Source organism: Mustela nigripes, chromosome 9, assembly GCF_022355385.1.
Source record: "Mustela nigripes isolate SB6536 chromosome 9, MUSNIG.SB6536, whole genome shotgun sequence".
In the NCBI taxonomy this organism is placed as follows: domain Eukaryota; kingdom Metazoa; phylum Chordata; class Mammalia; order Carnivora; family Mustelidae; genus Mustela; species Mustela nigripes.
The window spans coordinates 20,978,838-21,006,615 of record NC_081565.1 but is presented as its reverse complement, the minus strand read 5'-3'; the positions used below and the strand labels follow the sequence as shown (position 1 = coordinate 21,006,615).

The 27,778-nt window shown below is 42.8% G+C and overlaps 1 protein-coding gene and 1 long non-coding RNA gene across 7 annotated transcripts in view; one reads left to right on the top strand and one right to left on the bottom strand.

Moving 5' to 3' along the window:
* Positions 1-27,778, bottom strand: part of SUSD1 (sushi domain containing 1) — a 130,651-nt gene that overhangs the window by 80,824 nt on the left and 22,049 nt on the right. For all 5 annotated transcript variants that reach the window (XM_059411063.1, XM_059411060.1, XM_059411061.1 and 2 more), the window contains exons 4-6: positions 22,644-22,796; positions 21,760-21,939; positions 8,225-8,404 (exon numbers count right to left, since the gene is read on the bottom strand). In XM_059411063.1, coding sequence (XP_059267046.1) covers positions 8,225-8,404; positions 21,760-21,939; positions 22,644-22,796 — 513 coding nt within the window. The remainder of the gene's footprint in view (positions 1-8,224; positions 8,405-21,759; positions 21,940-22,643; positions 22,797-27,778) is intronic.
* On the top strand, positions 2,184-4,539 carry LOC132025047 (uncharacterized). 2 transcript variants are annotated; one of them, XR_009406397.1, is made up of 3 exons: positions 2,184-2,308; positions 2,516-2,688; positions 4,271-4,539. It is a non-coding gene; the product is annotated as an uncharacterized LOC132025047 (long non-coding RNA). The 2 variants fall into 2 exon arrangements; XR_009406398.1 differs by having other exon boundaries at positions 2,516-2,903.

Below are 27,778 nucleotides of genomic sequence, written 5' to 3'. Positions count from 1 at the left end.
GGAGTCTGCTTCTCCCTCTGAACCTCCCCCCTCTCATGCTCTCTCTCTTGTTCTCTCTCTCTCTAATAAATAAATAAATAAAATATTTAAAGAAAAAAAGAGATTTTACATCTTTACTAAATCATCCATCAGCAGCATTACTGGGTCTTGGCTAAGCCTAGGTCAGGCTCTCAGTAAGTGAGAATAAATATAGGCAGACAGAGAAAACAGACCAATTCCTGAGAGACACCAAAGGATCACCTATGGCTATCTAAAGCATCCCCGGGCCTCTATATCAATAATTCTCCCAGAGCACAGATAAAATGAAATCAAAGAAATACTCCAGTTGTGGACATGGGTACCCCAAGAGATGCAAAGATCCTATCTGTTCACCCCCTTGGGGAGCATGAAGATGATGCTGGCGTCAGTGTTTTATCAGCTTGAACAAGCCCCAAATACTCTGGCCCCTCCCTTCCCCATCACCCTTCAAAGGTGTTAGAGCCCTGGACTCCTCTGCTCCCTCACACATTCCTCTGAAACTAACTCACCACCTGGTCCAGAGGAAACAGAAACAGACCGCCCTCACCTTGTCTCTGACTGCCAGTAAAGCAAATTTCCTTCTCACTGGGGACCCCTTTGCCACCCAAACAGAGATGAGAAAGGAGACATGAAAGTTTCCTTTCTTGTCCTTCCTTTTTGCTCATTCACTATGACAACAGCAAATGATATCTCAAAATTGCCATCTGCCTCCTGCCTGTGCCATGCTCTCTTGCACAGATGGGACCAAGATCTGATTACAGGGATGTCAGATAGCTCATCCCAAGGAGCAGCTTAACAAAATGCAGTTGCTTTCCCCTCCAGGTGTCCACAAATCAGCTGGAAAGATCTCTTTATAAACCCATCAGATAGTAAACATCAGATAAATGCTGCTCCCTTAAAGAGATACCCTAATTCTAATAGTACTGATAATTGAACACATTTCTGGAAGTTCTCTTTGGAACTGACTCCAGGGCTCTCTCTGCACCACTCACTGAATGATTACCAAATGCCAAGCATCCTCCCATGCCAGGCACTAGGCTATGACAATAATTAGAACAAAAGTCCTTCCCTCAGGAACATGTTGTCTAATGGAGGGAGCAAACATATAAGCAGGGAAATTAGAACCTGATAAATTGTAGAACAAAGTTACACACAAGTACCATGGGGTCTAGAGAAAGAAGCCACCCACCCTCACTGGAGGGTCTGGGGAAGCCGGCTTTGTGGAGGGCATGACCTTGATGGGTGAAAGGCTGAAGAGTGGGGAAGACATCTAAGCAAACAGACAGCAGGGCTAACGCCTGGAACCATAAGGGCTGTGGCATGAAACAAGACAGGATCAGACGGGGAATGACCCCACTTGCCACGCTAAGGGCAGACTTATTCCTATAAGCAATGGGTAGCTAAAAGCAAAAACATAATGGTGCCTTTTTTTCCTTTAGAAAGATAACTCTGGCGTTTTGCAAAGTAAACATTGGAGTAGAACTGGAGATCATAAGAACAGGATACTCTTTACCCAGCGACTATAAGATGCCAAACACTGATAGATCTTTAAAGACCAGATCCTACCTGAATTGCAGTCGTAAGAAGCGACAGCGAACATTTACTGAGTTGTTATTATGTACCCGATAATATGTATAGAACTTTAATAGCGTCGCTTATTTAATCTTCAAAATAGCTCCAGGATAATGATTTCATAACACGTCACACCATCACACTGTGTGCCTTAAACTTATGCAGGAATGTAAGTCATTATTTCTCAGTAAAACTGGGGGAAAGTATATTAAAAATTAATTTAAAATAAGCCCATGAGGGCGCCTGGGTGGCTCAGTGGGTTAAGCCGCTGCCTTCGGCTCAGGTCATGATCTCAGGGTCCTGGGATCGAGTCCCGCATCGGGCTCTCTGCTCAGCAGGGAGTCTGCTTCCTCCTCTCTCTCTCTGCCTGCCTCTCTGCCTACTTGTGATTTCTCTCTGTCAAATAAATAAATAAAATCTTTAAAAAAATAAATAAATAAATAAATAAATAAATAAAATAAAATAAGCCCATGAGCTTAATATTATTATGTCCATTTTCTAGACCTGAGGCTTGGAGAAGTTACACAACCAGCCAAAGGTCATGTGGGTTGTAAGGTTACAACCAGTCAAGTCAGGATTCAGAACTAGAACTGCTGAACTCCAGGGCCAGGACGGGCTGGGGGGCACCGTGGCGCGGTGTTCCACAGGGAGGAGGAGAGGGGGCCTGGGGGCTGGGTATGAAAGCCATTAGACAACTCTGAAGGAGAAGCAGTAGAAGGTGAGTGATGGGAACAGCCGGGAAGTTGGATGACTGCTAGCCTTTGAGCTTGAGAGTCCGAATGGATTGCCTTGTACTCTTGTCCTGAGAAACAGAGGAGGAAGCACCCTGGGGTTGGGAGAAAAAGACCAACGAACTGTGTTTAGAACATGCTAGATAGGAGTTATCTACAGACTATCCAGGTGAAAAAATCATCTCCAAAATCAGCAAGGTGTGGAAGGTCGTGGATACTAAGTGTGGAGGACCATCCAGGGAGGATACGGAGAGCAGCCCGACGGCAGAACGTGGAAAACATGGACTCCAAGAGGAAACAGAGCAGAGGACACAGAGCGGAAACCCCAGAGGACGCAGCAGCGGAGAGGCGGGGAGACTGGCTGGAGGTAGGACGCTTGGAGGTCAAGGAAAGGAGATGGGAAGGACTGGCCGCTTCCTCCAAAGTTATCTCCCTTCCCACCAATTCCCCACAACCCCTCACCTCTGACCCAAGAAGCACCAGGGAAAACCTCCACCTCTTTCTTCTTTCACATCGTTCCTGTTCCCCTGACAGAGTGAGCAAAGTGCCATGATGAGCTGTGAAGCTTGACTTCGTGTGGAGGTAGGGGGAGCAGGTCTGGGTCTTGTCCAGCTACATATATGTACGTACGTGTATGTATCTATGTATGTATTTTAGTATTCTCCTAGCACCCAGCATTTATTTCTCTGCAGTACTTATCACATCTACAACTGAGTAATTCTGTATTTGGTTACTTAGTGTCTGTCTGTCCTGCATGTAAGCTCTATGACTGCAAAGACCAGGCTTATCTTTCTATCCCCAGAACCTAAGAGAGTACCTTAGATATTTGTTTTAATATTTATTATTTGGTTGATTGGCTGAACGGATGGATGAATGGATGGATGGATGGATGGACAGGTGATCAAAATAGTAAAAGTTGTGGGAAGGTTAAGAGGACTGAGGAGTGCAACTAGAACAGGAAGTTGACAGGTGGTCACTAGGGAGCTCGGGGAGAGAGCGACAGTGACTGAAGGCTCCGGGTGGCTGACTGTAGGCTGGGAGAGAAGTAGGAGGAAGGAGACAGAGGCAGTGGGCATATACCACACTCAGGAGTCCCACTGTGGACAGGAACTGACTCAGCGGACTCTCTTGGTTTCCAACTTTATAACCTTCTCAAAAAACTTATATATAACCTATAACCCTCTCTACTTTTGGAAACAATAAAAGATCATTGAGAATAAGTTCAGGTGATCCAAGCAGATGGTCATGCTCAGTGTCATTTCTCGTCAAAAACAGTACCTGATTTCCAAATGACTGATCGTCTACTATGACTCACAAACTACTTCCAAAGGCAATTCCCAAACACAGGTGACAAAACAGATATATTTTGATAATGGCAGCACCCCTGAAATCGAAGTGACTACTTTGAATAAGTGTATACTTGGCCATAAGAGTTCTACTATCTGTCCTTTCCTGTTTTTCAGTCTTCAGAGTCACATACAGTAGGTAGAAGTAGCAGGACTTAGAGGAACGCTTTCCTAAAATGCATTATACACCTTAGGATGGCTTTTTTGTGGCCCATGAATAAAGTGATGTATGTTTGCTTATACTGACTACAGATATATTAGAAAAAATACATACAGTTCATCGAAATCGTAATATCACATACTCTACAAAATGTCTTTGATCAATACATTTAAATTATGATTTGAAAATTTAAATATAAGGTTTTTTAAAGAAACCTATTTAAAAAAAAACAATACTTTCGTTACAGCAAAATCATTAGGGTGTAACACGTGACTCAAGCTTGGTAGGACAGAGACTGTGGGCTTTCCAGGTGTCCAGACCGAAGTTCAAGTCCCACCTCTGCCATTTACTAGTTACTGAAGGACCCTGTGAACGTTGCCTAACTTCTACGAGTCTCAGATTACTCACCTACAAAATGAAAAATACCAATACTTATTTTACAGGGTTTCCCTGAGGACAAAATGAAACCAAGCACGAAGACCCCTAGCAGAGCCCTGGGTATGCAAGTTGGTACCCAGCCAAAGGTAGCTATCATGCTTGACAGTCCAAACATTATACACATATTCAAACAAATCCCAGCCATGTGGCTATTTATATCAGTGTGTCCATTGATTCCAGCTGACCTTTGTTTTCCATCTAAATTGCATTACCGCTGCAAGTGAGCAGTCACTAGGCTGAAAAGGAAGATCAACAACACAACTGAGGGGCAGAGGCTAACGGGAGGCCTGGAGGCACTTGGACTCAGGGCCCGAGTTGGGTTGGAGGGGGGCTCAGAAAGCATCGCAGCCAATAAACACTCTGTGTTTCCATAGTGACGTTACCCTTCTAAGAGCGCGGCTTGACTGAGCATCAACCTTATAATTATTAACTCAGATTCTAAACATGAGAAGCCAAACGACCCGAGCAGAAGGAAAGCCAGGGACAGTCTTATCAAGAATGAATCAGCTTCTTTGATCTTGAGGTAAACCAACCCACTAAACATCAAGCTTCCACCTGGGGTTTTTCCAGACACGAAAATGGTTGCCTAATTCTCAGCTGTCTGGAGGTTCCAGTTCAAACCGGCCTTAAAGAAAAAGAAGGGGAAAAAAAAAAATAGTCCCATCACTTTGCCAGCGTTCACACTCCATTAAAAACATACACAGATCCATGCTGCTCGTCCAAAGAGACAAGGCCTCCGAAAATATTTTTAACTAAAAACAATCCAGGTGAAGTGAAGACAGATTATTCCACCGAATTTGGAACTCAACATTCAAGTATAAAGAGAGGGGTAAACAGAATGAAAACAGAGAGCAGAGGTAGAAGGCATTCAGAGGCTAGGCAGAGAAGCAGGCGATGGGAGGAAAATCCAGAAGGACATCAAAGAAGCTGAACACAAAGTACACAGAGGGAGCTGGTGCAGGCGAGGCGTGCAGAAATGGATGAAAAACAGAGAAGAGTCAGAAGAGGGTTCAGCTGGGCAAGCGCCGTGGAAATCGGCATCTCGCACTACACTTCCAGAAGCCTCTCCCCTACCTACCCACCCAGACTGTGCGCGGCACCGTGAATTAATCAGCACGTAAATCACTGCCTTTATCTGCGGAAATTGAATTTAGTTGCCAATCTTGATTGGGGGCATAGAGGCCTCCTCCCAGAAAGATCCCAGCTCTCAGGGAAAATGCCTTTTCTTTCCTTAAACCAAAGCTTGCATAAACCCAGGGAAACAGCTGCCGCTGGAGCCACAGACTTTGCGAAAGGTGGCAGGCTGAGGACGGTAATTATAATTAGCAGTTACATAACATGTTTGTTCTTCAAAGTGCTCTACAAGCATCAGCTAATTAATAGCTTACTATGCCCCATGCGGATCCACTGGTTTTTCATGTAGTGACTAATCCCTGTACCCCCACTGAACTCTGAACGGGGGAGGCAGAGCTGCCTGAGCCACGAAGCCAACGGCAGAGGGTCCAGAAGCTATGCCCGGCTCTCTAATCAAGGGACTCCATAGGGATCTCAGGGCCGAGAACACTTCCCCCAAATGTTTAACTCGGCATCCCATGAGACAGCTGCCTCATTGGCTCCAAACAATTCTTAGAAGCGCTACTGAGATACACTAATAGAGTGGAATGGCCATCAGTCTGGTCCAATATGGCATGAGCTCCTCTCAATTTCCCTCATGAGACTGGGACTCTGGAGTCCTTGGTGTTAGTTACAGGACTGCCCTCACTTCTCTCTGAAGGTAGGGTTAGGTCAACGAGAACTCCCTAAGAACAGGTTGAACTCGATCGCTGGGTTCCCACCCACGACTACCCTTCTTTGTTTCTATGTTCACAGTCTCTGGCCTACATCCTCTTCTGTCTGAGGCAGAGACAAACCAAGGTGGGAAATGCGTGGCATAGATGCCTCCAGTAGCAGCGCTGAATTCTTCACCTATTTCAGGGAAGTCCATGAACATCCTGAGTCTGTAAAACATTTCACATATGTGCATACACACATTTCTTTGGAGATAAGTCTGTTTACCCTCTTGCCCCATACATTCCAAGAAGGTAGTGTCCAGCAAAGTACCTCAACCACAGTGCATGCTAAATGGATACCTATTAAATCAATTTGATAGAGTTCACCAAATTCCTATGCCCCGCATGATTAGGAACTGTTGCTCCATGGATAATTAATCACTAGCAGTCCCCATGTTTTGCTTGCTCTGGCTAGACTTTCCCATGGAAAGCTCTGAACAGCAAGACCCAAGACATGCTACCACAGTTCTGCCGCAGGTCAAACCAGAGACCCAGCCCAAAGCTGCCTTGAGATTTCACTCTTCAGAGATCTGTCACTAGAGCCAAGCACGTCAACATCTAAAAACACATTGCCCAGAACAACTATTTGTCACACCCCGTGCCTAACCCTCACAAACAGTCACTGCCTTCTCCTACCTTGTCCCTTGGAGGCCGTGCTATGAACTGAAGCATGAGGAAGTGCTTACTTGTGACTCATAAGAAGACCTTCCTCAAGACAGGCCAATAATTTCAGTAAAAGACCTAACAGGTAGAAGGTGCTTTAGACTTTTCAAAGTGTTCCCCATAAAGGGTCTCATTCAATTCGCTCTCAATAACTCTTGAAATAGGAAACGGAGACTTTATTTTCCCCCTTTTATAGACGAAGAAACCGAGGATCTAAGCAAATCACGCCTTACCCGATGACACACAGCCCACAGATGACACTGCTGGACTTTGCACTGCTGTTTCAGAACCCCTTTTCACCAGGACCCCCATTTGGGGCATATACCCAAAAGCAATGAAAGCAGGCTCTCAAAGAGATATCTGCATGCCCATCCTCACAGCAGCACTGTTCACAATGGCCAAAAGGTGGACGCAACACAAGTGTCCCTCAGTGATGAATGGATCAACAAAATGTGGCAAATACACATGACGGAATGTTATTCAGCCTTTAAACAGAAGGAAACCCCGCCATTTGCAAAAACACAGATGAATCCACAGAACATCATGCTAAGGGAAGTAAGCCAGTCACAGAAGGACAAACACTGCCTGATTCTGCTTATATGAGGTATCTAAATTCGTCAAATCCACAGAAACAGAAAATAAAATGGCGGTGCCAAAGGGAGGAGGAAGTGGGGAGTTACTGGTTAACGGGTACCGAGTTTCAGTTTTGCAATATGAAAAGGGTCTGGAAATGAGTTGCCCAACAGTGTGAATACACTTGATACTTTAAAATGGTTAAGGCAGTAGATTTTATGTTGTATGTGTTTGACCACAATTAAAAATTTAAAAACAAACATTAAAAAAACCTCTTTACCCATTACACCACCTTTTCTTTGAAAAGCTGCCAACATGGGCTAAGTTAGGACTTTCCAGTATGCTCCCGGAGAAAACGGTTCATGGAGAAACATTTCTCAGCCAGCCACGTAGAGGAGACGGGAATCACTGTGATTTCAGATGAGTTGCAGAAGACGATGCCCAAGTTTATTTTTCCAAGCCACCCTCTAAATCTTTTTTTTTTTTTTAAGGGTTTTTTTTTTTTTTTTTTTTTTTTTTTTGGACAGAGAGCGAGCGAGCGCAAGCACCCAGAAAGGCAGGCAGAGAGAGAGGGGGAAGCAGGCTCCCTGCTGAGCAGAAAGCCCGATGCGGGGCTCGATCCCAGTACCCTGAGATCATGACCTGAGCCGAAGGCAGAGGCTTAACCCACTGAGCCACCCAGGTGCCCCCCACCCTCTAAATCTTCAGGATTCAGCCAACACACCTAAAGCCAGGTGCCCACTCAGGTAAATGTCACAGCCAGGCACAGTACACAGAGGGAGCGGGGGGGGGGGGGGGGGGGGGGGGGGGGGGAGGGGGACAGCGGGCGGTCCCCAGCTCCTATGGGCTGTTTGCTTCCAGGAAACAGAAGCCCCACAGAACAAAAGTCCATACCTGTACATGTCAAAGCACTTTTCCTCCAAGTGCCTTTCTCCGTGCAGACGGAAGTGATCTTTCCCCCAGGGCTCTCAAATCCCTCTTGACAGACATAGTGAGCCACACTGCCTGGGCTGGAGCTGTGATTCCCCACCAGCACTGCATGGCGTACTTCCGGAGGACGGCCACACTTGATCTCTGCAAAGGAAAGAAGCATAGCACAAGTTACAACCCCCAGCTTCTAGCCCTAGAGTTCACATTTTAGGAAAAAAACATTTTGCCGCAATAGAGACTCCCTCATATGCGAAAGAGAAAACATGAACCCCATCAAATAATCCAGCTGCAGATACAGAAGATTGTTCGGAGGATGCCTGGGTGGCTCAATTGGTTAAGGGAGTGCCTTCGGCTCAGGTCATGATCCTGGAGTCCTGGGATCAAGTCCCACATCAGGCTCACTGCTCGTCAAGGAGTCTGCTTCTCCTCTGACCCTCCCCCTTCTCATGCTCTCTCTCTCTCTCTCAAATAAATAAAATCTTTAAAAAAAAAAAAAAAAGAAGATTGTTCGGAAGTAGAAAAAATAGACATGCCCCAATTCGGTGAAACTTACAAACGTGTACACGTAGAAAATATTCCAATTGTAAGATTATTTACATTACAGAGAATTCTTTGGTCAATGAAACAATTCATCTGAGGTTTTTTTAAATATTAAAAATAGTAGGTACTTTTATTAAAAAAAAGTAGGTACTTTTTCCTACGTATCATGAGATCACAAACTCCTAAGTAGATGATAACATAATTATTGTTTTGTTGCCAACTGATTATTAAGTGAAATAGGTACAAAATCTTTGAACTTTTAAAACAAATTAATAGGGAAAGTATATATATAGTCTAAACATTCACTTTATGTTTCTATAAAGGAAAAAAATCAGCTGCATAGAAGGAGACAAGCCTAGAATTATAAAACTGATTTGAAATTTGTTCTCTGCAGCTCTGACTACTAGGGCACACTAGAATATTTACAGAAACTATCTGAAGGAAATGGATTATGATGCTACCATTTCAGACTCAGCCAAACTTTACTTCATGTAAGAGTAGAAGAACGTTATCTTCAAATATTTTGCAATTTTTGAAAATCCATACGTTTATCTTTTCTGTTAAAAAAAACAAAAACAGGGGCGCCTGGGTGGCTCAGTGGGTTAAAGCCTCTGCCTTCGGCTCAGGTCATGATCCCAGGGTCCTGGGATCGAGCCCCGCATCGGGCTCTCTGCTCGGCAGGGAGCCTGCTTCCTCCTTCTCTCTCTCTGCCTGCCTCTCAGCCTACTTGTAATCTCTGCCTGTCAAATAAATAAGAAAAAACAACAACAACAACAAAAACAAAAACAAACAAACAAACAAAAAACCTCCAGCCCAACAACAACAATAAAATGAACCAGAATTAATATCCTAAAAGGAGAGGGAAGGTTTTAGAAGAAACACTAGCAAGCAATGAAATATAAATGATGTGTAGCTTAAGTCTCCATAATCATTTAAATGTGACTGGAGGAACACCTGGGTGGCTCAGTCAGTTAAGCGTCTGCCTTAGACTCAGGTCGTAATCCCAGGGTTCTCAGATCAAGTCCTGTATCAGGCTCCTTGCTCAGTGGGGACCCTGCTTCTCCCTCTGCCTGCCACTCCCCTGCTTGTGTTCTCTCTTCCTGACAAAATTTTTAAAATGTGGCTGCAGAGCTTGATATAACTAGGAGTAAAGGATTCTACGATGAAAAGTTGAACGGTGTAAAAAAGGAATAATTTGAAAATAAAATTCCAAGTTATTTCAAAAACTCTGAGCAATGAGGCAAAGGGAAGAAACGAGCATGCCAAATTCCTCACAAAGTCGTGGGAAGTTCATACATACACTTTTATTCAGGAAAGCATAATAAATCTAAAATAAGGAAGTTATAGTCATTGCAAATACAGCCAAGAGTCCCAGTTATACCCAAATACAGAGAAAAAATATATATATATCATTTCTGCTGTTCACTCTAATGTTTAGTTTTCTCCCCAGTCTGTAGAAAGCCAAGGAATATCACACAGTCTTGACATGCAGGCTTTTCAAATATAAGGGCAAAGTGCCTCTGACTCTTGGTTCCAGCTCAGGTCCTGATCTCAGGGTCTTGATATCAAGCCCTGTGTTGGAGTCTGCTTGAATTTCTCCCGCCCTCTCCCTCTGCCCCTCCTGCTTGTGCTCTTTCTCTCTTTCAAATAAATAAATCTTAAAAAAAATAAAGTGTAAGTGAATTTATTGAGACAAAGAACTCAAGATAGAGAAAATGGTATGATCTGTTCCCAACTCCCCAACAACCATTCTTTTTTTTTTTTTTAAAGATTTTATTTATTTATTTGACAGAGAGAGATGACAAGCAGGCAGAGAGGCAGGCAGAGAGAGAGGAGGAAGCAGGCTCCCTGCTGAGCAGAGAGCCCGATGCGGGGCTCGATCCCAGGACCCTGAGATCATGACCTGAGCCGAAGGCAGCGGCTTAACCCACTGAGCCACCCAGGCGCCCCCCCCCCCAACAACCATTCTTGGCCTTAGAAACAGGTAGCTTCTCTTCAATGAGCTTCTGATACAGAACTGGTGGATTTAATGGAACTGCACATGGTTCTGCCCCACTGTGGATGTCTGGTTTGTGGTAGAACCCCAGAGTTCTTTCCCAGAGCAAGCTTTCATCTGTTGAATTGAAGTTTTCATGAGAACGTCAATAAAGCAGCTCAACCCACCCAACCCAGTCTCTTGGGTCTGTGATTTTATTTTATTTTTTTAAAGATTTTTACTGATTTGTTTGATGGAGAGAAAGAACACAAACAGAGGGAGAAGCAGAGGAAGAGGGAGAAGCAGGCTCTCCACTAAGCAGGGAGCCTGACGTGGGGCTGGATCCCAGGACCCTTGAGATCATGACCTGTGCCAAAGGCAGATACTTAACCAACTGAGCCACCCAGGCACCTGGGCTCTGGGATTATAAAGAAAAGTTCGTCTCTGGTCAGTGTAGATTCACATCATCAGCAGTTATGGGACCAGAACCAGGTGGACATTTCATAAATCCTCCAACCCTGCCCACCTCAAAAGTCCCATACTTGCTCATAGGGATTTATTCCTTTTTCATACTTGTGTACCAGACACAAGGCCTCTTAGCCCTCGTCATGTTTTTCCCGGTACCAAACCTTTAGACGTATCAACCAGCCCAAAACAAGACATGAGTATATGTATGGGCAACCAACCAAACAGGTGGTTAATGTTTCTTTAGGCTGCCCAGTCATTGCTGACATCTAAAATATCTTCTAGCTAAAACTAGGGTTTAGCTATAGCAGGAAATAGAGGGCACAGCAGTGAAGAGATTGAGTGTAAGGGTTTATGTAGGTTTATGGACCTTGAAGCTGGAATTCTAAACAGCACATTGGAGAGGTTTGGGAAGGAACCTAGTGATAGATCATTGGGTTAAGGGAGAAGCACAGATTCTAAAGGTATAGGAGTACAGAAGATACCTATGTTGGCTTCCACCTTTGGATGTGACTAAGAATAGTGGAAGGCATATAACAGTATAAGATTTTTAAAAATTCATACCAAAAATATTAAATTTGGGAGTTGATGAGAGATCAGTAGCTCAGTCTCTGGGGACTACAGTTCAGAGACTCAGGGAGATGCCCAGTGGTGGGCAACCATGACTTGGTGAGTTCCCGTCCCATAGCTACTCAAGATGGATAGTCCCTTGGTGAGAGATAGAGTGGATTCTAGCATGACTTGGATTAAACACATGGTTCTAAACCGCAGCTGTACATCTGAACTGCCTAGGGAACTTGTAAAGCACAGCCTCTCCCCTTACCCAGAGATAAGTCTTCCGAATCAGTAGTACGGAGTTGGGTTCTTGACATCCACATTTCTACAAGCTTCCAAGTTTGAGTTTTATGCACACGCTCAGCTCAGAACCTAAATTAAATACTAGTAGAAATAGCTACCATTTATCATCACATGCTTGAGGGCTTAATGTCTTTCTCTGAATATATTATGTCTTCCCAAATATATGGTCAGTCTGGAAAGAACAGAATCTTTATTTGATCATCTCCTGAACTCCCACAAAGCCTACTTAAAATAATACGTTTTGCATAGTAAATACAATAAGTAATTGTTCATCGATAGCTTGCCACTACTTTATCATTGTTTGAGATATAACAAATGTTCCTTTGATATGAGTAACAGCCCCTGAGGAAAGAAAGAGGCATCAGGAAATTGTCAGTATAAATAACAAGACAGGTACACATTACCTTTATATTGTTATCCAACAGAGGGAACTCATACCTACCAAACGCCACAGAGATGAAAGTGGAATAAAAGACTCATAAAAATTAATATCAGTGTTGTACCAGGGAATTCTGGGAATCTTGTTCAAACCTCAATCATTTTATTTTTTTTTAAGATTTATTTATTTATGGGGGAGCCAGGTGGTGGGTATTATGGAGGACACATAGGGCATGGAGCACTGGGTGTGGTGCATAAACAATGAATTCTGTTACGCTGAAAAGAAACTAATTTTTTTTAAAAGATGTATTTATTTATTTATTTATTTGACAGACAGAGATTACAAGTAGGCAGAGAGGCAGGCAGAGAGAGAGAGGAAGAAGCAGGCTCCCCACTGAGCAGAAAGCCCTAGGCGGAGCTCGATCCCAGGACCCTGGGATCAGGACCTGAGCCGAAGGCATAGGCTTTAACCCACTGAGCCACCCAGGTGCCCCAAACCTCAATCACTTTAATCATAGTAGCATTCATTAAAGTCCTACTAAACATGTCTATTAAATATATACTATCTCATTTATTCATCAAAGAAAACCTTGCAAGGTAGGTGGTTTCTTCCTCACAAAGTTTAAAGATATGAATATGGAGCTTAAGAGCCCCTCAGAGCTCCTAAGAACTTAAGTCACGTTCAAAAGTCCACCACCAATAGAAGACAGAGCCAGTACTCAAGCCATGGGATGTATGACCCCCAAAGTCCAGGTCCATTAAATCTGGGGAGTCTTACAGTAAAGGGGCCCAGTCTAGGCCCTGAACAGGACTGAGCGAGAAGTTAGCTAAAACCTCAGGAGGAAAGGTTGCATAATGAAGCATTCAAATCAGATGGAAGAGTTCTGTAACAACTCCCTCTTCCAAATCTTGTCTCCCACAGCTTTCCCAGAGCAAGACAGCTGCTGGAAACAGACTTAACCTTACATCTGTGTGATACCCTGGAGCCTTCTTAGTACTGATGTTTAACCCCATAACGGAGTTCTGGCCTGGTTCTGGCCTGGCATATGGCCCTGTCACAGATATTCCCATCATGCTTTAGAGGGATGGCAGCCTCCACCACTTCTACTCAGACTTAGTGGTACCCAAGAAAGCAGATGGCTACCATTAAGAAAGACTCCAAAATCAATCCAACGGAGGCTGCAATAGGTAGTAAGAAAAATAAGGTTCTCCACGAAATGCCCAAAGTTCTCACTATCACAAGGAACTAAGCCATTTAAAAACAGTTTATAACCAAAAAGAAAGAAAAACAAATCTGCATTAGATATGCATTAGGGGTGTTCATTTAAGCACACATTTCTCTGGCTAATTATATTATGAAGGAACAACGTTTGGAGATGTGTCAGCAATACAGTCAACTAATTATGAACATGCTGGGAATTCTTTTTAAGATTTATTTATTTGGGAGAGAGAGCATAAGCGCATAAGTAGGGGGAGAGGCAGAGGAGCAGACTCCCCTCTGACTCCCGCCCAGCACAAGCACAGAGCCTGATGTGGAGCTAGATCTCACCACCCTGGGAGCATGACCTAAGTGGAAAACAAGAATCAGATGATTAACTGTCTAAGCCACCCAGGCGCCCCCATGGTGGGGAATTTTTCCTTACCGCCCCACTATCTTTGATTTCATTCAAATAATCAACTTCAAAATGGGGTGGGGGGGGGGACTGTGCTGTGCCTGTTTCAAGGACCACATTCATACTATAATTCCATTTCATATCTTGGAGGTAAAAATGTTTATCTACACTACTAGCTTTAATATGCAACCCAAGAAAACATTCCAGAAGGAAAACTGTTTGATGAAAGGTATCAGCAATTTATAACACCTAATCAACGGACTGTACCACTGGTATCATCCCCAATGGCAGTTTCTCATTAGAAACATCAGCACAATAATGTGATTGATTTCAGAAATAACATAGTAATATAAGGCTTCATCTAAGACTGTTTTAGAGAGCAATAAATACCAAGCTGAGAAAGGAAAAAAAAAAAAAAGACCAATAACGTCCATAAATTGAGGCAGACATCTTGCCAGCTACCAGGGGAATGAATGATAGACCTATCCCACAGGCTGATATTGACTCAAGAAAAGTCTTTCCAGAGAAATAAACTACTAGCTGGAAAGCTCTGGCCGAGGAGCAGAAACAAGTATGAAAACTGAAGAAAATCATATTAAAGTCAGTTTTCATTTACACAACAATAACAGAAATGTCCCTGTTGTGCCTTAGAGTCAAAGCAGAATTACAGATCACCTAGAAATCGGTGGGGTGGGGCAGATTGGAAGAGTCCAAATGGTCAGGCAGATTAACACCAGAGTCTCCACTATACTTGTGTTCTGGATCAAATAATTCGGCACTTAGACCTTTATTGTCTTCATCTGCTTCATTTGGAAAAATGTTCCTTTCCCTCCCATCATGCTAAGCTCTCCATGGGCTATACCTACATCCCATATTTTTAGACTACCCCCTACAGTCATGTGAGTTATTATTCCTATGAATATTAATCTTTGTGATGTGTACCGGTAAGAAATACGGCCTAAGGAATGGGGCTGAATAAATGTAACCTTACGACGAAGTTTCACGTATTTTATGCCATGTTCGTAATTTGGCCACATGTAGTTAGAGCCTCCTTCCAGGATCATCTGAGCTCTTTATTCCACGTATCATCGATGTGGGGGGTTGGAATCTAGCATCTCAGTATGTGGCAACTTGCATTTAGAAAATGTTATTACGATCATCAAAGGAAAATGGGAGGGTTGTACGATGCCACGAAGCACATTCTCAAGGAGAGCTTATTAACTGCGGTGACTAAGCTAATGAGCTCATTAGTACCAAAAAGTCCACTCGCCCTTAAGGCAGCAGAAAATAATAATAATAACTTTTGATGTATTTTGTATTCCCAAGTCTTCCATGAACTTTAGCCTTGATGAACAATGCATTTCCTTCTGATCATATTCATAGAGAAAGCTCACTTGGAAGAAGAAAAAAAAAATTCCACTTCACGTAACAACACTTATTGTCAACAAATAGCATCTGGTATGAAAACAGCTAGAATCTGAAGACTCCAGAAACTGCAGGGGTGACAGAATAGGTGAAAGCGTGAGTGCTGGAAAGAAAAAAAAGAATTTTCAACGTCTGCTCCTGTAAGGATCTTTCATTTGTAGAGGTGATAATGGTTGTTGACGCTTTGAACTGCACATGAATCTTTCTTTTTTTTCCAAAAGTAACATTAAAACTCTTCATTTTAATGCTCTACTTGTAGGCAGAATACTTGAACTGAAAACTAATAAATTAGGTAAAGTGAAAGCTGGAGAACTTTAGACCTTTCCCTTCTATGGTGGGAAATTTCGCAAAGATCTGACATTTTGGTAAGAGACACTACCTGCCACTCCCCCCTAGATCATGACTGTCTCATTACAATGTGATTATGTATCTGGCAGCACGGAGTGCTTTCTACCATTGTTTCTCATTAAATCTTCATAGCAGTTCTACAGGATGGAAACAATCTTACCCCTTCTACAGAAGGAAACCAGTTGAGAGAAATTTAGAGCTAGTTCCGGAACTGCCGAGTGGTTCGCCCAAAACTCACACAAGTCTTTCTGATTCTAAGGTTCCCACTTCCCCACCCTGTGGCAGTCTCATAACCAGCATCATGGTTCGTTCTGCACACTCCAGTGACTCTGAACATTTGTAAGTGGCATTTACACTGCAAAAGGATAACACAAGAGATTTGTTGTGTGCAGGCAGGAAATCAATGTGGTCTTCCTAAATGTTTGAGAAGATCAGTATGTGATGAGGTGCCCAAAATCCATTTCAAACAATTACCTGGAACACAGAAGATAAACACAAGATACGTGGCTGCCACTGTGTCCAGCCTGCCCCACGGCAGGCACCACGAGTGAATCAGAGCACTCTTTCCTGCTTGGCCTCCATGTGAACCTTCTCCACAGCCTGAATGAAAATCCTGAGAGAGCAGTGCAACAAAACTTGTCCACTGCCCCTCACCTGAATACCCTAATTTGTGGTCCATTTACATAAAAACTTTGTCAAATACTCTCAGCTTGGCAGAGAAGAGATGGGGCTCTACTACAAGAACCTCAAAAGATGAAGAGTTGTCTCCACAATAATACGTATTCTTCAGGGCAGGTCCCAGCCCACACCTTGGACTCCCAGGCCCTCCAGCCTTTCCTCATCGCCTCCCACCTCCAGCACTCACAAGGGTTGTTTCTAACATGGATTCTGCCTTCAAGAAAGTGCTTTGGGTTCTCATATTGATACATATGCTAGTGACACAAGGTAAGTCACTTTCTCTCTGGTGAGAATGAAAAAGAACATCCCCTATCTGTTGTAAATAGAATATATGTGAAATGAGAAATAACCAATTAACCACCTCAAAAGGCATTTCTAGAGATCAGATGAGACAATGTTTACAGAAAACCTTGTCCACCTTAAAGTGCTGGCCACCTTTGGAGAAATCAGGCTCTGCTATTCATAGACTTTAGAAACCATGTCCCATCGTCATTCACCAACTCAAAGGAGAAACTCTGCCTCTGCCAGCAGCCCACGGTGCTAGACCACTCTCCTTGGAGGGCCACTTGCGTGGATATGGGGAAAACCAGGAGTCATTCCAAGGCCTGGCTTGCACTGAGAGGTCACGCCAAGTGAGAAGCCCACGTGAAGATATGGAAGACAAAGTCAGAAGACGTGGTATCAGGAAAAGACATGAAACTTGAGAACTGAAACCAAAGAAGAGGCCCGGGTTTCAGCAAGGCTCAGCCCAGGATAGGCTGGACAGCAGTCTGGGAGCCAACTCGATGCCCGCCATGGTCTGTGCCACCTTTTGAAGAGGATTCGGGTGCTTCCACAGGACTTAGGTATGCTCTTAGGTATGCTGGGCCCTGTGCCAGATGCTAGAGAGATCATGCTGTACAAGACTCCATGGTCACAGAGCTCTTAGATTCACAGTCCAGTAGGAGTGACATAAACCACAAAAATGGTCATAAATAATGTGCTTGTATACTGGGGACTAAGAGAGAGAATGCTGTCAGAGATGACACCGAAGCTGAAACTTGAAAGACAAGAAGGCCCTTGCTATGCCAAGAACAGGGAGACTCCATGAACAAACAAGTGAATAAGGAAAATGTGGTGTATACACAGAATGGAATATTACTCAGTCTTAAATAAGAATGAAGGTCTGACACCTGCTACAACATGGATGAACCCTGAAGACATTACGCAAAGCGAAATAAGCCAGCCATAAAACGACAAATATCGTACGAGCCCACATACATGAGGTACCTAGAACATAAATTTACAGTGACGGAAAGTAGAACAGAGGTTACCAGGGGCTGGGAGACATAGGAGGGAGAAGTTATTGTTTAATGGGCACAGAGTTTCCGTTTGGAATGATGAAAACATTCTGGAGATAGGTAACAGTGCTGGTTGGGCAACACTGTGAATGGTATACTTATCAGTGGTGAAAATGGTCAACTTTTTATCACGTGTATTTTACCACAATAAAAAAAAAAGTTTAAGGTGGTTGGCCAGTATTATAAGTAACAGGAGAAGCATGTGCAAAAGCCCTGAGGTTGATAAAAGCTTGGCCTATTGGTGAGAATGATAATCTCATGAGAATGATGGCAAATGGAACCTGTAAAGAAGCCAAAAAGGCCAAAAACCCTGCTGGCTTCAGAAGCCATGGTTAGGAGTTTGGATTTTGTCTTAGAAGACAGATTTTTTTTTCCCCCCAGAACCCTCCAATTGGTCTACCTCCACTATAAACCAGTCCTCACCACACTCTTACACGGCAAGCAAACTACACTAAGGGGAGAGCACACATCACCTCTTCTCCAGAATCATCCTCCTTCCTGTGAGAACCCTTAGCATTTATTCATTCTTCTCACATAATACATAGGAGTTCACCATTACATCATAGTTCATGATGGACCTGTGTTTGCTCTTCTCCCAGAACCCTGATGGTCTTGGTCACAAGGGCTACAGCATATCTAGCATCAGACCTGGGCTCTAGATTGATTGTCGATGACAACACAGTTGAAGAGATTCCTTCACTTTGCTTCTGGCTTGGCTGAATTTTTAAAATTTTAATTTCTTTAGGCTCCCACATACAAACTTGCATCTTTTCTGAAAATTAAAAAAGTCCTAGTAAAATAATAAGAAGCGCAAACCAGAGACTGACACTGTCTTCTCTAGAGAGCTGATGGACATGGGGGACTAATGTTGCCATAAATCCCTCCCTAAATCAGAAGAGGGAGCCACAGAAGCCCTGGGCATTAGGAGCTCTCCTTCTCACTTCCAGCGCTTGCTTCTGAGGCTCGCTTTGAGGGGGACCCATGTCAAGGGGTCCTGGCCACGGTGGCACACAGAGAAGGCAAACGATAGGGTCTACCAGCTGTGCCTTCTCTGATGGGGAAGTCAGTGAAATCAGACACAAAAGCTGGGTCCGTGACACACAGCTGCTCCCTTACCAAGTACCTGTTCCTCAGCAACTTGGAAGTTCACAGTTTGCTAGTGTTGTCAGTAGAATTCCCAATTCCAGTGGCTTTAGATCTTGGAGCTGAAAATGCAGTGCCGGCTGGCCCACGGCTAGGCTTCTGGAGTCTCAGGGATGATGAAGGGTAAGTAAGAAGGGGTGCTCAGAGGAGCAGACACAGCCTTGAGAAGCTGGTGGCCATGTGGTGACGCGGGGGAGGAGAAGCAGGGTGTCAGCAGGCAGACGGAGCCGTTATTAAGGAGGGAAAAAAGAAGCGAAGATCTTCCAAATAACAGTTCTTTGGGGAATGTAACAAGTACTCTCCTCCAAATTAACTTTCCCCATTCTCGGTCCAATAATCCAGATGACAACTAGTTCTCAAAGTCACACAAACTCTTTCATTTGGGTTTTCCTATATAAATCCTTAGGGAGTTCTTTGATATGCATTAGGGCACACTTTAATCCAAGTTCTGCATTTTAATTGACCAACCGAAAGATAATGTGAGAACTAAAATGTACTTTTAGAATTTCTTAACCCCCAAGATGACAATGAACTATTAAAAATGTGTTTAGAGCCTGAATCACAAATCAGAACAGTACAAGAATTAACTTAGCCAAACACATCACTGGGAGGTCCTAGCTATGCAGTAAATTCAGTGAAAACGATTTCCTTTTTTCCAAAATGGAAAATAGCTTTGTTACTTTGTCTAAGGCATTTAAAATTCTTTCAATAAAGAGGGACGACTGGGTGGCTCAGTTGGTTAAGCAGCTGCCTTCAGCTCAGGTCATGATCCCAGCATCCTGGGATCGAGTCCCACATTGGGCTCTTTGCTCAGCAGGGACCCTGCTCCTCCCTCTGCCTCTGCCTGCCATTCTGTCTGCCTGTGCTCGCTCTCTCCCCCTCTCTCTCTCTGATAAATAAATAAAATCTTAAAAAAAAAAATTCTTTCAATAAAGAAAAAATATCATATATGAAAATCCCTGGATCCTGGATCCCCCCCCAGTGGATCCCCCCAGTGGAAGTTACCACTGTTAATATTTTGACGCATCACCTTCTAAACTTTCATGAGCATATATGTGCATATGAGCTTTTTCAAAATTCATGTGAGGTTATTCATATAATTGATAACTCAGTAATACACTGTTAAGCCTAACCTATGTCAATAAATATTATTTTCCAATGTAATTTTTATTGGCTACATAATATTCCATTTCATTTACATGCCATGATTTATTTAATTGATCTCCCATTGATAGAAATTTGGGATTGTTTCCAATATTTCACTTATAATATTACAGAATATATACTACAGAATATACTACAGAAAATTATAAATATGAGTGCTTTCTACTTCTCTCCTATATTACATAGGAATATGTCAATTACCAAAGTGGACCCCAAAAAGGATAGGAAACTTAGACCTGAAAGTATAGGGTTTTTTAAAATAGCCCAAGGACTACCTCTCTAAAAAAGCCACATCCAGATAATTTGCAAGTGAAATCTCCCAAGCCTTTAAAAATTCTATTTATTGTAGTCCAGAGAAGGAAGAAAGAGATTTTTTCACATTCTTTTTTTAAAATTTAGAATAATACTGATACCAAACCCAACAACGATGGCATAGAAAAAAGAAAATAAACCAACCTCACTTCTGAATATTAATGTAAAATTTCTAAGTAAAGTTCAGCAAATATAATCCAGATAAAAAGAAAAAAAAACAAAGATCCAGAAAGAAGGCTCCATTCCAGATATTAGTTTGTAAGATCATTATCAGGAAATCTAAAAATATAACCTTACCATATGACTTGGTTAAAGCAGAAACGTATATGATCACTTGAACACGTCTAAAAGATGTAATAAACGTAACTCATTTCTGAATTTTTTAAGCCCCAGTAGAGTGAGACTAGATAGTGGCTTCCTTAAGATTATATAATGCCAGGGGCACCTGGGTGGCTCCGTCGGTTGACCATCAGACTGCTGGTTTTGGCTCAGTTCATAATCTCAGTGTCCTAGGATCCAGCGCTGTGTCATGCTCTGAGCTCAGCACAAAGTCTGTTTGAGATTCTCTCTCCCTTTTGTTCTGCCCCTCTCCCCTCAACGTGCACACATGAGCCTTCTCTTTCTCTCAAATAAATAAATAAAATCTTAAAAAAAAAAGAATACAACTTCTGAAACCAGAATTTCTGGGTTCAAGTTCAGCTCTATCACTAGCTATATGACCTTGAACAGATTACTTCATTTCTCCATGCCTCACTTTCCTCATCTGTAAAATGGGATAATAATAGTACTCCTAGGGATCCTGTAAGGATTGATTGAGTCAATTGATATAAAGTGCTTAGAACAGCCCCTGGCACATGGCACTGGGTCAGTGTGTATAAGAATATAAGTAGAAATCCATGTCAAAGAGCCAAGATCATGAACGCATCATGAAACACTAAAACCACTGCCATGAAAGTCATGAATAAGGATACTCAAAGTCAACACTACTATTTAACTTTTTGTTCTGAAAGTACTAACCAAGTGGGTTGACACGAGAAACCTAACTTACAAACGTAGAAAAATAAAAGATGGAATTATCATGATTTGCCAGTAACTATTCCTGAAAATACCAAGAGAATCAACTAGAATGCCTCTTGGAGACAACAGGAACTTACTGGATCTATTTAATTCATTCACCACCGTAAAGAGAAATTCAGAGAGAAATATGAAAACAATCTCAAAACTACAGAAGCTGGGATCCTGGACCTTTTGAAAACTCACCTTGGCAATGTAATTTTGGGGACTCCCACGTGCCCAAAGCTGTGCAGCTTGAAACTGTATCTTCCAGGTCACTGAAAAATCCTTCTTTGCAAGCATAACGCACCTGGCTGCCAAGCCTAGAAGTGTAATTTCCGACGATAAGGCCATCTGGGACCTCAGGAGGGAGGCCACAGTCTATTTCTGAAAATAAATTAACGTCAAATTCATTACTATGTGAATATGAATTTACAAAACTCATCATCTCTCTCCACCTCTACCCCATCGTCCCCTTTCCCTACACACACACACACACACACACACACACACACACATCTGAGCGATATTTTACATAGACTGGTTCATTTCCATTTTGACTTCTGGGCATGTATCCAGTGACTGTCTCTATTCAATCTTCTGGCCTTCCATCAGTAATAGCATCTACACAGACACAAAGCTGATGAGATTTGGCAGTCAACCCTCACTAATTTACACTAGTTATAGAGAAGCCTAGCCCAGTGGAGTAAAACATTTGAATTGCAAAACACCTTCAGATATATACAGCTTTGTAATTTTCAGAGTCATTTTTCTATGGCTGGTCTTTAAGAGGGCAGCTATGTTTACTATATAAAATCATGTTTCGTGGGAGAATATCTACTAACTGCTAAAAATCCCGGAAGTTTACCAAGTGTAGCTTTTTTTTTTTCTTTTTTTTAATCTAAGATAGCCAACCCTTTTGCCCGGTAATATTGACTTTATTTAATAGGTTGTACAGATGTGCAAAGGAACAGATAATCTCCACTCACATCCCCAACACAGGCCCCACAGACACAGGCTCCCAGCAGAAGAAAGTCATCTGAGAGCAGAATCCCACTTTCAGAAAGCTCCCTTCTTTGGCAGACACCCACCTATGCATGACGTGGTGTCTCTGGCCGGGTGGAAAGGTTCAGGCCCATTCTCTGGGAAGTATCCATCCATACAGTAGCATTTGAAGCTTCCATAAGTGTTCACACACCGACCTCCTTGCCTGCACAGGCCGGAAACCTCACACTCATCGATGTCTTGAGACCCAGATATAAGAAGGGAGAGAAAAAACAATAAAAAGGGAAACACAGGGGCACAGGGGCATTGGAACAGCCATTTCTCACATTCTCAATCTCCCCTTGCAAACAAGGATGCATTTGTTTGCAAGGGCATCATGAGTTTTATTTCATTCCTCAAAGGTTATTTTCATATACCCTTCCTTTATGCCACCAGTACTAAAAGGTGCTCAATAAATCCTTGTCAATGTTGTTTTGGGAATTTACAAAAACCAACAACTATCACCAACTGACACGCAACAAAAAGAGCCCCAGAGAAGCATGCCGAAAAAAATTCAATCACTACAAAATAAGGATGGCCTCTACCTCATACCTGAAAATATCTGAAGGATGGGGCCCCTGGGAGGCTTAGTCTGTTAAGTGTCCGACTCTTGGTTTGGGCTCAGGTCGTGATCTCAAGGTCATGAGATCAAGTCCCTTGTCAGGCTCCTTGCTGGGCATGGAGCCTGCTTAAGATTTTCTCTCTCTCCCTCTCTGCCCCTCTCTTTAAAAAAAAAAAAAGAAAGAAGGAAAGAAAGAAAAAAAAAAACTGAAGTAGAATTCCAAATATAAAACAATTTAAACCAGAGTGAAAAATGCTTTCTAGCTCATGACCACGGGGCAAGTCAGGTAATAAGAGGAAAATTCAGAAGAGTCTCACTAATTTTATCAAGATTACAAGAAGTTAAGACAAGCTTTGAAAAGAAAAATACATGCCCCTTGGCAGACTTTTCTCCTTGATTGAAGACAGCCCAAAGTATCAGGTACAGCAGTAAACACCACATAGTAATTCAGAGACCAGAGAAGAAACCTCTCTGCCAGTTAGCAGATTTTTTCCCCCAGAAATGACTTGGAGAACAAAATTAAAACTGTAGGAATGCCATCAGAGCCATAAACACACCGACTTCACCAAACAAAACAAAACAAACAAACAAATCTTAAGTTAAATGGGACTATTCCCAGGACACTTGCAAGAACCATGGTGGGGGCAGGGGACAGGGGGCAGGGGAGCCAAGAGCAGAGAATAGCAAGACTGAGGAAAACCTGGTTGTTACCCGGCTCTGGGATCGCAAAGGCTGGCAATTTTGGAAGGACCACTATAAAGTGGCCAATATTCTATTCTGCCAGATGCAGAGCATTTTGTTTTGTTTTGTTTTCTCAAACCTACTAACACCATAGTTTCACAAAAGAAGGAAGAAAATACCAGAACCCTTTTACGTTTTGTTTGTGACTTTATCAAAACTCATCATACTCTCCTTTTTGTTTGCATTTGGGTCTTGGGCCAATGACCTCCTCGTCGCTCACTGATCACTGTTTAGGAGGCAATCATTACTGTAACTGCTGACAGAGCCCACACAATCTACCAGTTCTGATCAACGTACATCTCTAACGCGGCAAACTTTGGGGAAAATCTGGGAGATCATCTCTAAAGATGGTTGGCCATTTCTTGGGGATTCGAGAGTGGAATCCATTCCTCCTCCCTGTGGGCTGGTCTAGAGGCTCGCTTTGGACAACAGAAGGCAGCAGAAGTCAACGCTGTGCCTTTTGTGAACCTGATCTGGGAGACGACTGGCAGCTTCGTCTCTCCCTCTGCTGGCATACAGTGGCCATGCTGTAAGGAAATCCAAGATATCATGCCTGGCAGAGAAGTCACTCAGAGGACACCCTAAAGATGAGACATCACATCAAGAGAGAGGCCTCCTGGAAAACTAAGGTGTCCTGACTGACAGTCAGCATCAAGGCCCTAGAATGTAAAAGAGGCCTTCTTTTACCTACCACTCCAGCCCAGCCATATGAGTTGTTTCCATATGAGTGAGAGAACCACCTAGCCATGGAATTGTGAGTAATAATAAATTGTTACAAGCCATTAAATGGGGTGGGGGATGGGGCAGGGGGCAGGGAGTAGCATTATGCAGTAATAGATGACCAAAACACTCTTGACATATGAAGAGATGCAGAAGTCCAAATGAAATTAAGAGGATACTGTAATTGAGGTGCTTGGTTGGCTCAGTTAGTAGAACATGCAACATTTGATCTCGGGGTTATGAGTTCAAGCCCTACACTGGGTGTAAAGATTACTTAAAAATAAAATCTTCCAAAAAAAACACAAAAAACAAAAAGGAGACACTGCAATCAATGAAAAAAGGGGAACTTCTGAAAAATACAATGAGAACTTGGAAATTAAAAATAAACTGTGGGGAGTGCTTGGGTGGCTCAGTTGGTTAAGCAACTGCCTTCAGCTCAGGTCATGATCCTGGAGTCCTAGGATCAAGTCCCGCATCAGGCTGCCTGCTCAGTGGAGAGTCTGCTTCTTTCTCTGATCCTTTCCCCTCTCATGCTCTCTCTCTCACTCTCATTCTCTCTCAAATAAACAAACAAAATCTTTTCCAAAAGGGAAAAAACAAAATGTGAATGCCAAAAATAAAAACCCAATAGAGGCTTTGAATAATAGGTTGGTCGCTGCTGGAAAATAAATTTGCAAATTCCAACTTGAAGAATTTGCCAAAAACACATAGAAAAAAAAATAATAGGAGACAGAAGCTATAAGACAATAGCCAACATAAGGACAGATCCAAAATATGGGATATTCATTTAAGAGAAATTGCAGGAGGCACCCGGGTAGCTCAGTCATTTAAGTGCCTGACGCTTTGTTTCAACTCAGGTCGTGATCTCAGGGTCATGGGACTGAGCCCCAAGTCAGGCTCCCTGCTCAGCACAGAGTCTGCTTGAGATTCTCTCTCCCTCTGCCCCTCCTACTTGTGCTCACACTCTTTCTCTCTCCTTCTCTCTCTCTCTCTCTCAAATAAATAAATAAATCTTAATTAAAAATTAATATCAAAGGGAAAATTTCTTCTGCTTATGCATTCACATCCAAAGCACCTTTTGAGGTGATAGGCGTTAATGTTGAAAAATGGAAGTCATCTGAGTTTCATGGAATAAAAGAAAAATCTATGAAACAAGAGAGAAAGGAATTGTAATCTTGAAGAAAAGAAAACCAATCTGACCTAGGATTTCTTGTCTGAGACACCAAATACTAATGGAATATTTACAGAGTTCTAAGGAAAAGGAAGCAAGACATAGTACTATATTTAAGTCAAGGTATGACATTTTAGAACATGAAGGATCTCAGAAACTATACCATTGACATTTCTTTTTTTAATCTTTTTTTTTTTTTTTCCTTAGTAGATTCCATACCCAGCACAGAGCCCAACGCAGGACTCAGACTGAGAACTGTGAGATCAAGACCTCAGCCAAGATCAAGAGCTGGAAGCTCAACCAACTGAGCCACCCAGGCAACCCTTGACATTTCTTTTCTGAAAAAGATTTTGAAAAACATTCAAGCCAGAGAAAAACATCAGAATAAAGAATGTCAAGAAGGGAAACATAATTAAAAACAACGACAACAACAGACGTAAGAAACGAAACCAATAAAAACTCAGTTAAACAACTGATAACAGGGCACCTGGGTGACTGTCAGTTAACGTCCACCTTTGGCTCAGGTCACGATCTCAGGGTCCTGGCATCGAGCCCCACATCGGGTTCTCTGCACAGCGGGGAGCCTGCGTCTCCCTCTCCCTTTCCCTCTGTGCTCTGTCTCTCTCCCCACCTCAAATAAATAAATTAAATCTTTAAAAAAAAAACAACACAGCTGCTGATATAAAATCATGGGCTTTTGGATAATAGTTAACAAAGGATTCTTAAAATCTAAAGCATAGGAAATGAAATCAATCTCAATCCAGCACAAACTTTAGAGATGATTTCAACCCTGCAGGATCCAGCATGCGTTCCTAGAACGGGATCCATCATTTTAGCTTATCAAGATTCTGTATTCCAAGGGTGGGGGTTGTAAAATGTGGACATATACCTTTGTCACAGTAATCATCTTCCGGCCTGCCCATCTGCCCCAGGCTCTTCAGAAGACAGTGAGTGGGAATAAATGGATTTTTCAGTAGAAACAGGCGGTACCAGTACCACAGGGGAAAATGTGGCTAGGTAGCAATGGTAGGGAAAAGACAGAGTTTCTAGATACCGATCAGCTCTGCATGAGTCACCACAGTCATTAATCGGCCTGCTCTGTGTCCAGTCATTCAACAACCTAATAACAATGATTGTTATAATGAGCGCTAATCCCGATGACTCCTGTGTGTCATCTGGCACAGGCCAGCCACTGTTCTAAACCCTTCATTACTTATTACTAATTATTTTCATCTTATTCCACACAATAACGCCACGAGCTAGATGCTATCATTCTCCCCATTTTGCAGCGGAAGTAGCTGAAACACAGAGTGGGTAAGTAACAACACTAAAATCAACGCACGTTCAGTGGTGGGAAAGCCACACTTGGAAACCAGGCATGTAGCTCCAGGACCACACCCTTAGCCACTGGTCACGCCGAGTCTCCCGTTACAGTCGCACTATACCGTCAGCCAATCAATAATTCCATCTTGTCCACAAACAATATCAAAGATACCCATTGTCTTCATGAAGTCCAGAAGCACCTAGCATCTTTCCCTGAGATTGGTGATGTCATTCTGACTTTTAATGCCCTGCGACCTCTTAATGCTCACAAACTATCCCTTTTCTAACCAGTCTAGAATCTTGGCTGCGTAAACATGGTAAGCTCATTAGAGTAACTTCTCCATGTGGTGGATTCCATGGGGCCTACCAAGTTCGTAACAGTTTGCTTCGGAAGGAAAAACGTTCTGAGCAACTGAGCAACCTTATTAACAAGCCTAAGTAATTGAGGGTGAAATTTTCCCTTATCGCATTGTATATACCGAACTATTTAACTTTATCCACAGCCAGAACAATTCCTTGCCAGAAAGTAGCAAAACCGAGCAGGACACGCTGACCTGGTCCCAGGGCTCTGATGTTCTATATATGCTCTTTCCATCTAATAGCCTGGGCTTGAAAGTTAAACAGACCCTTGAGAACTGACTCTGCTACTTATTAGATGTACTCAG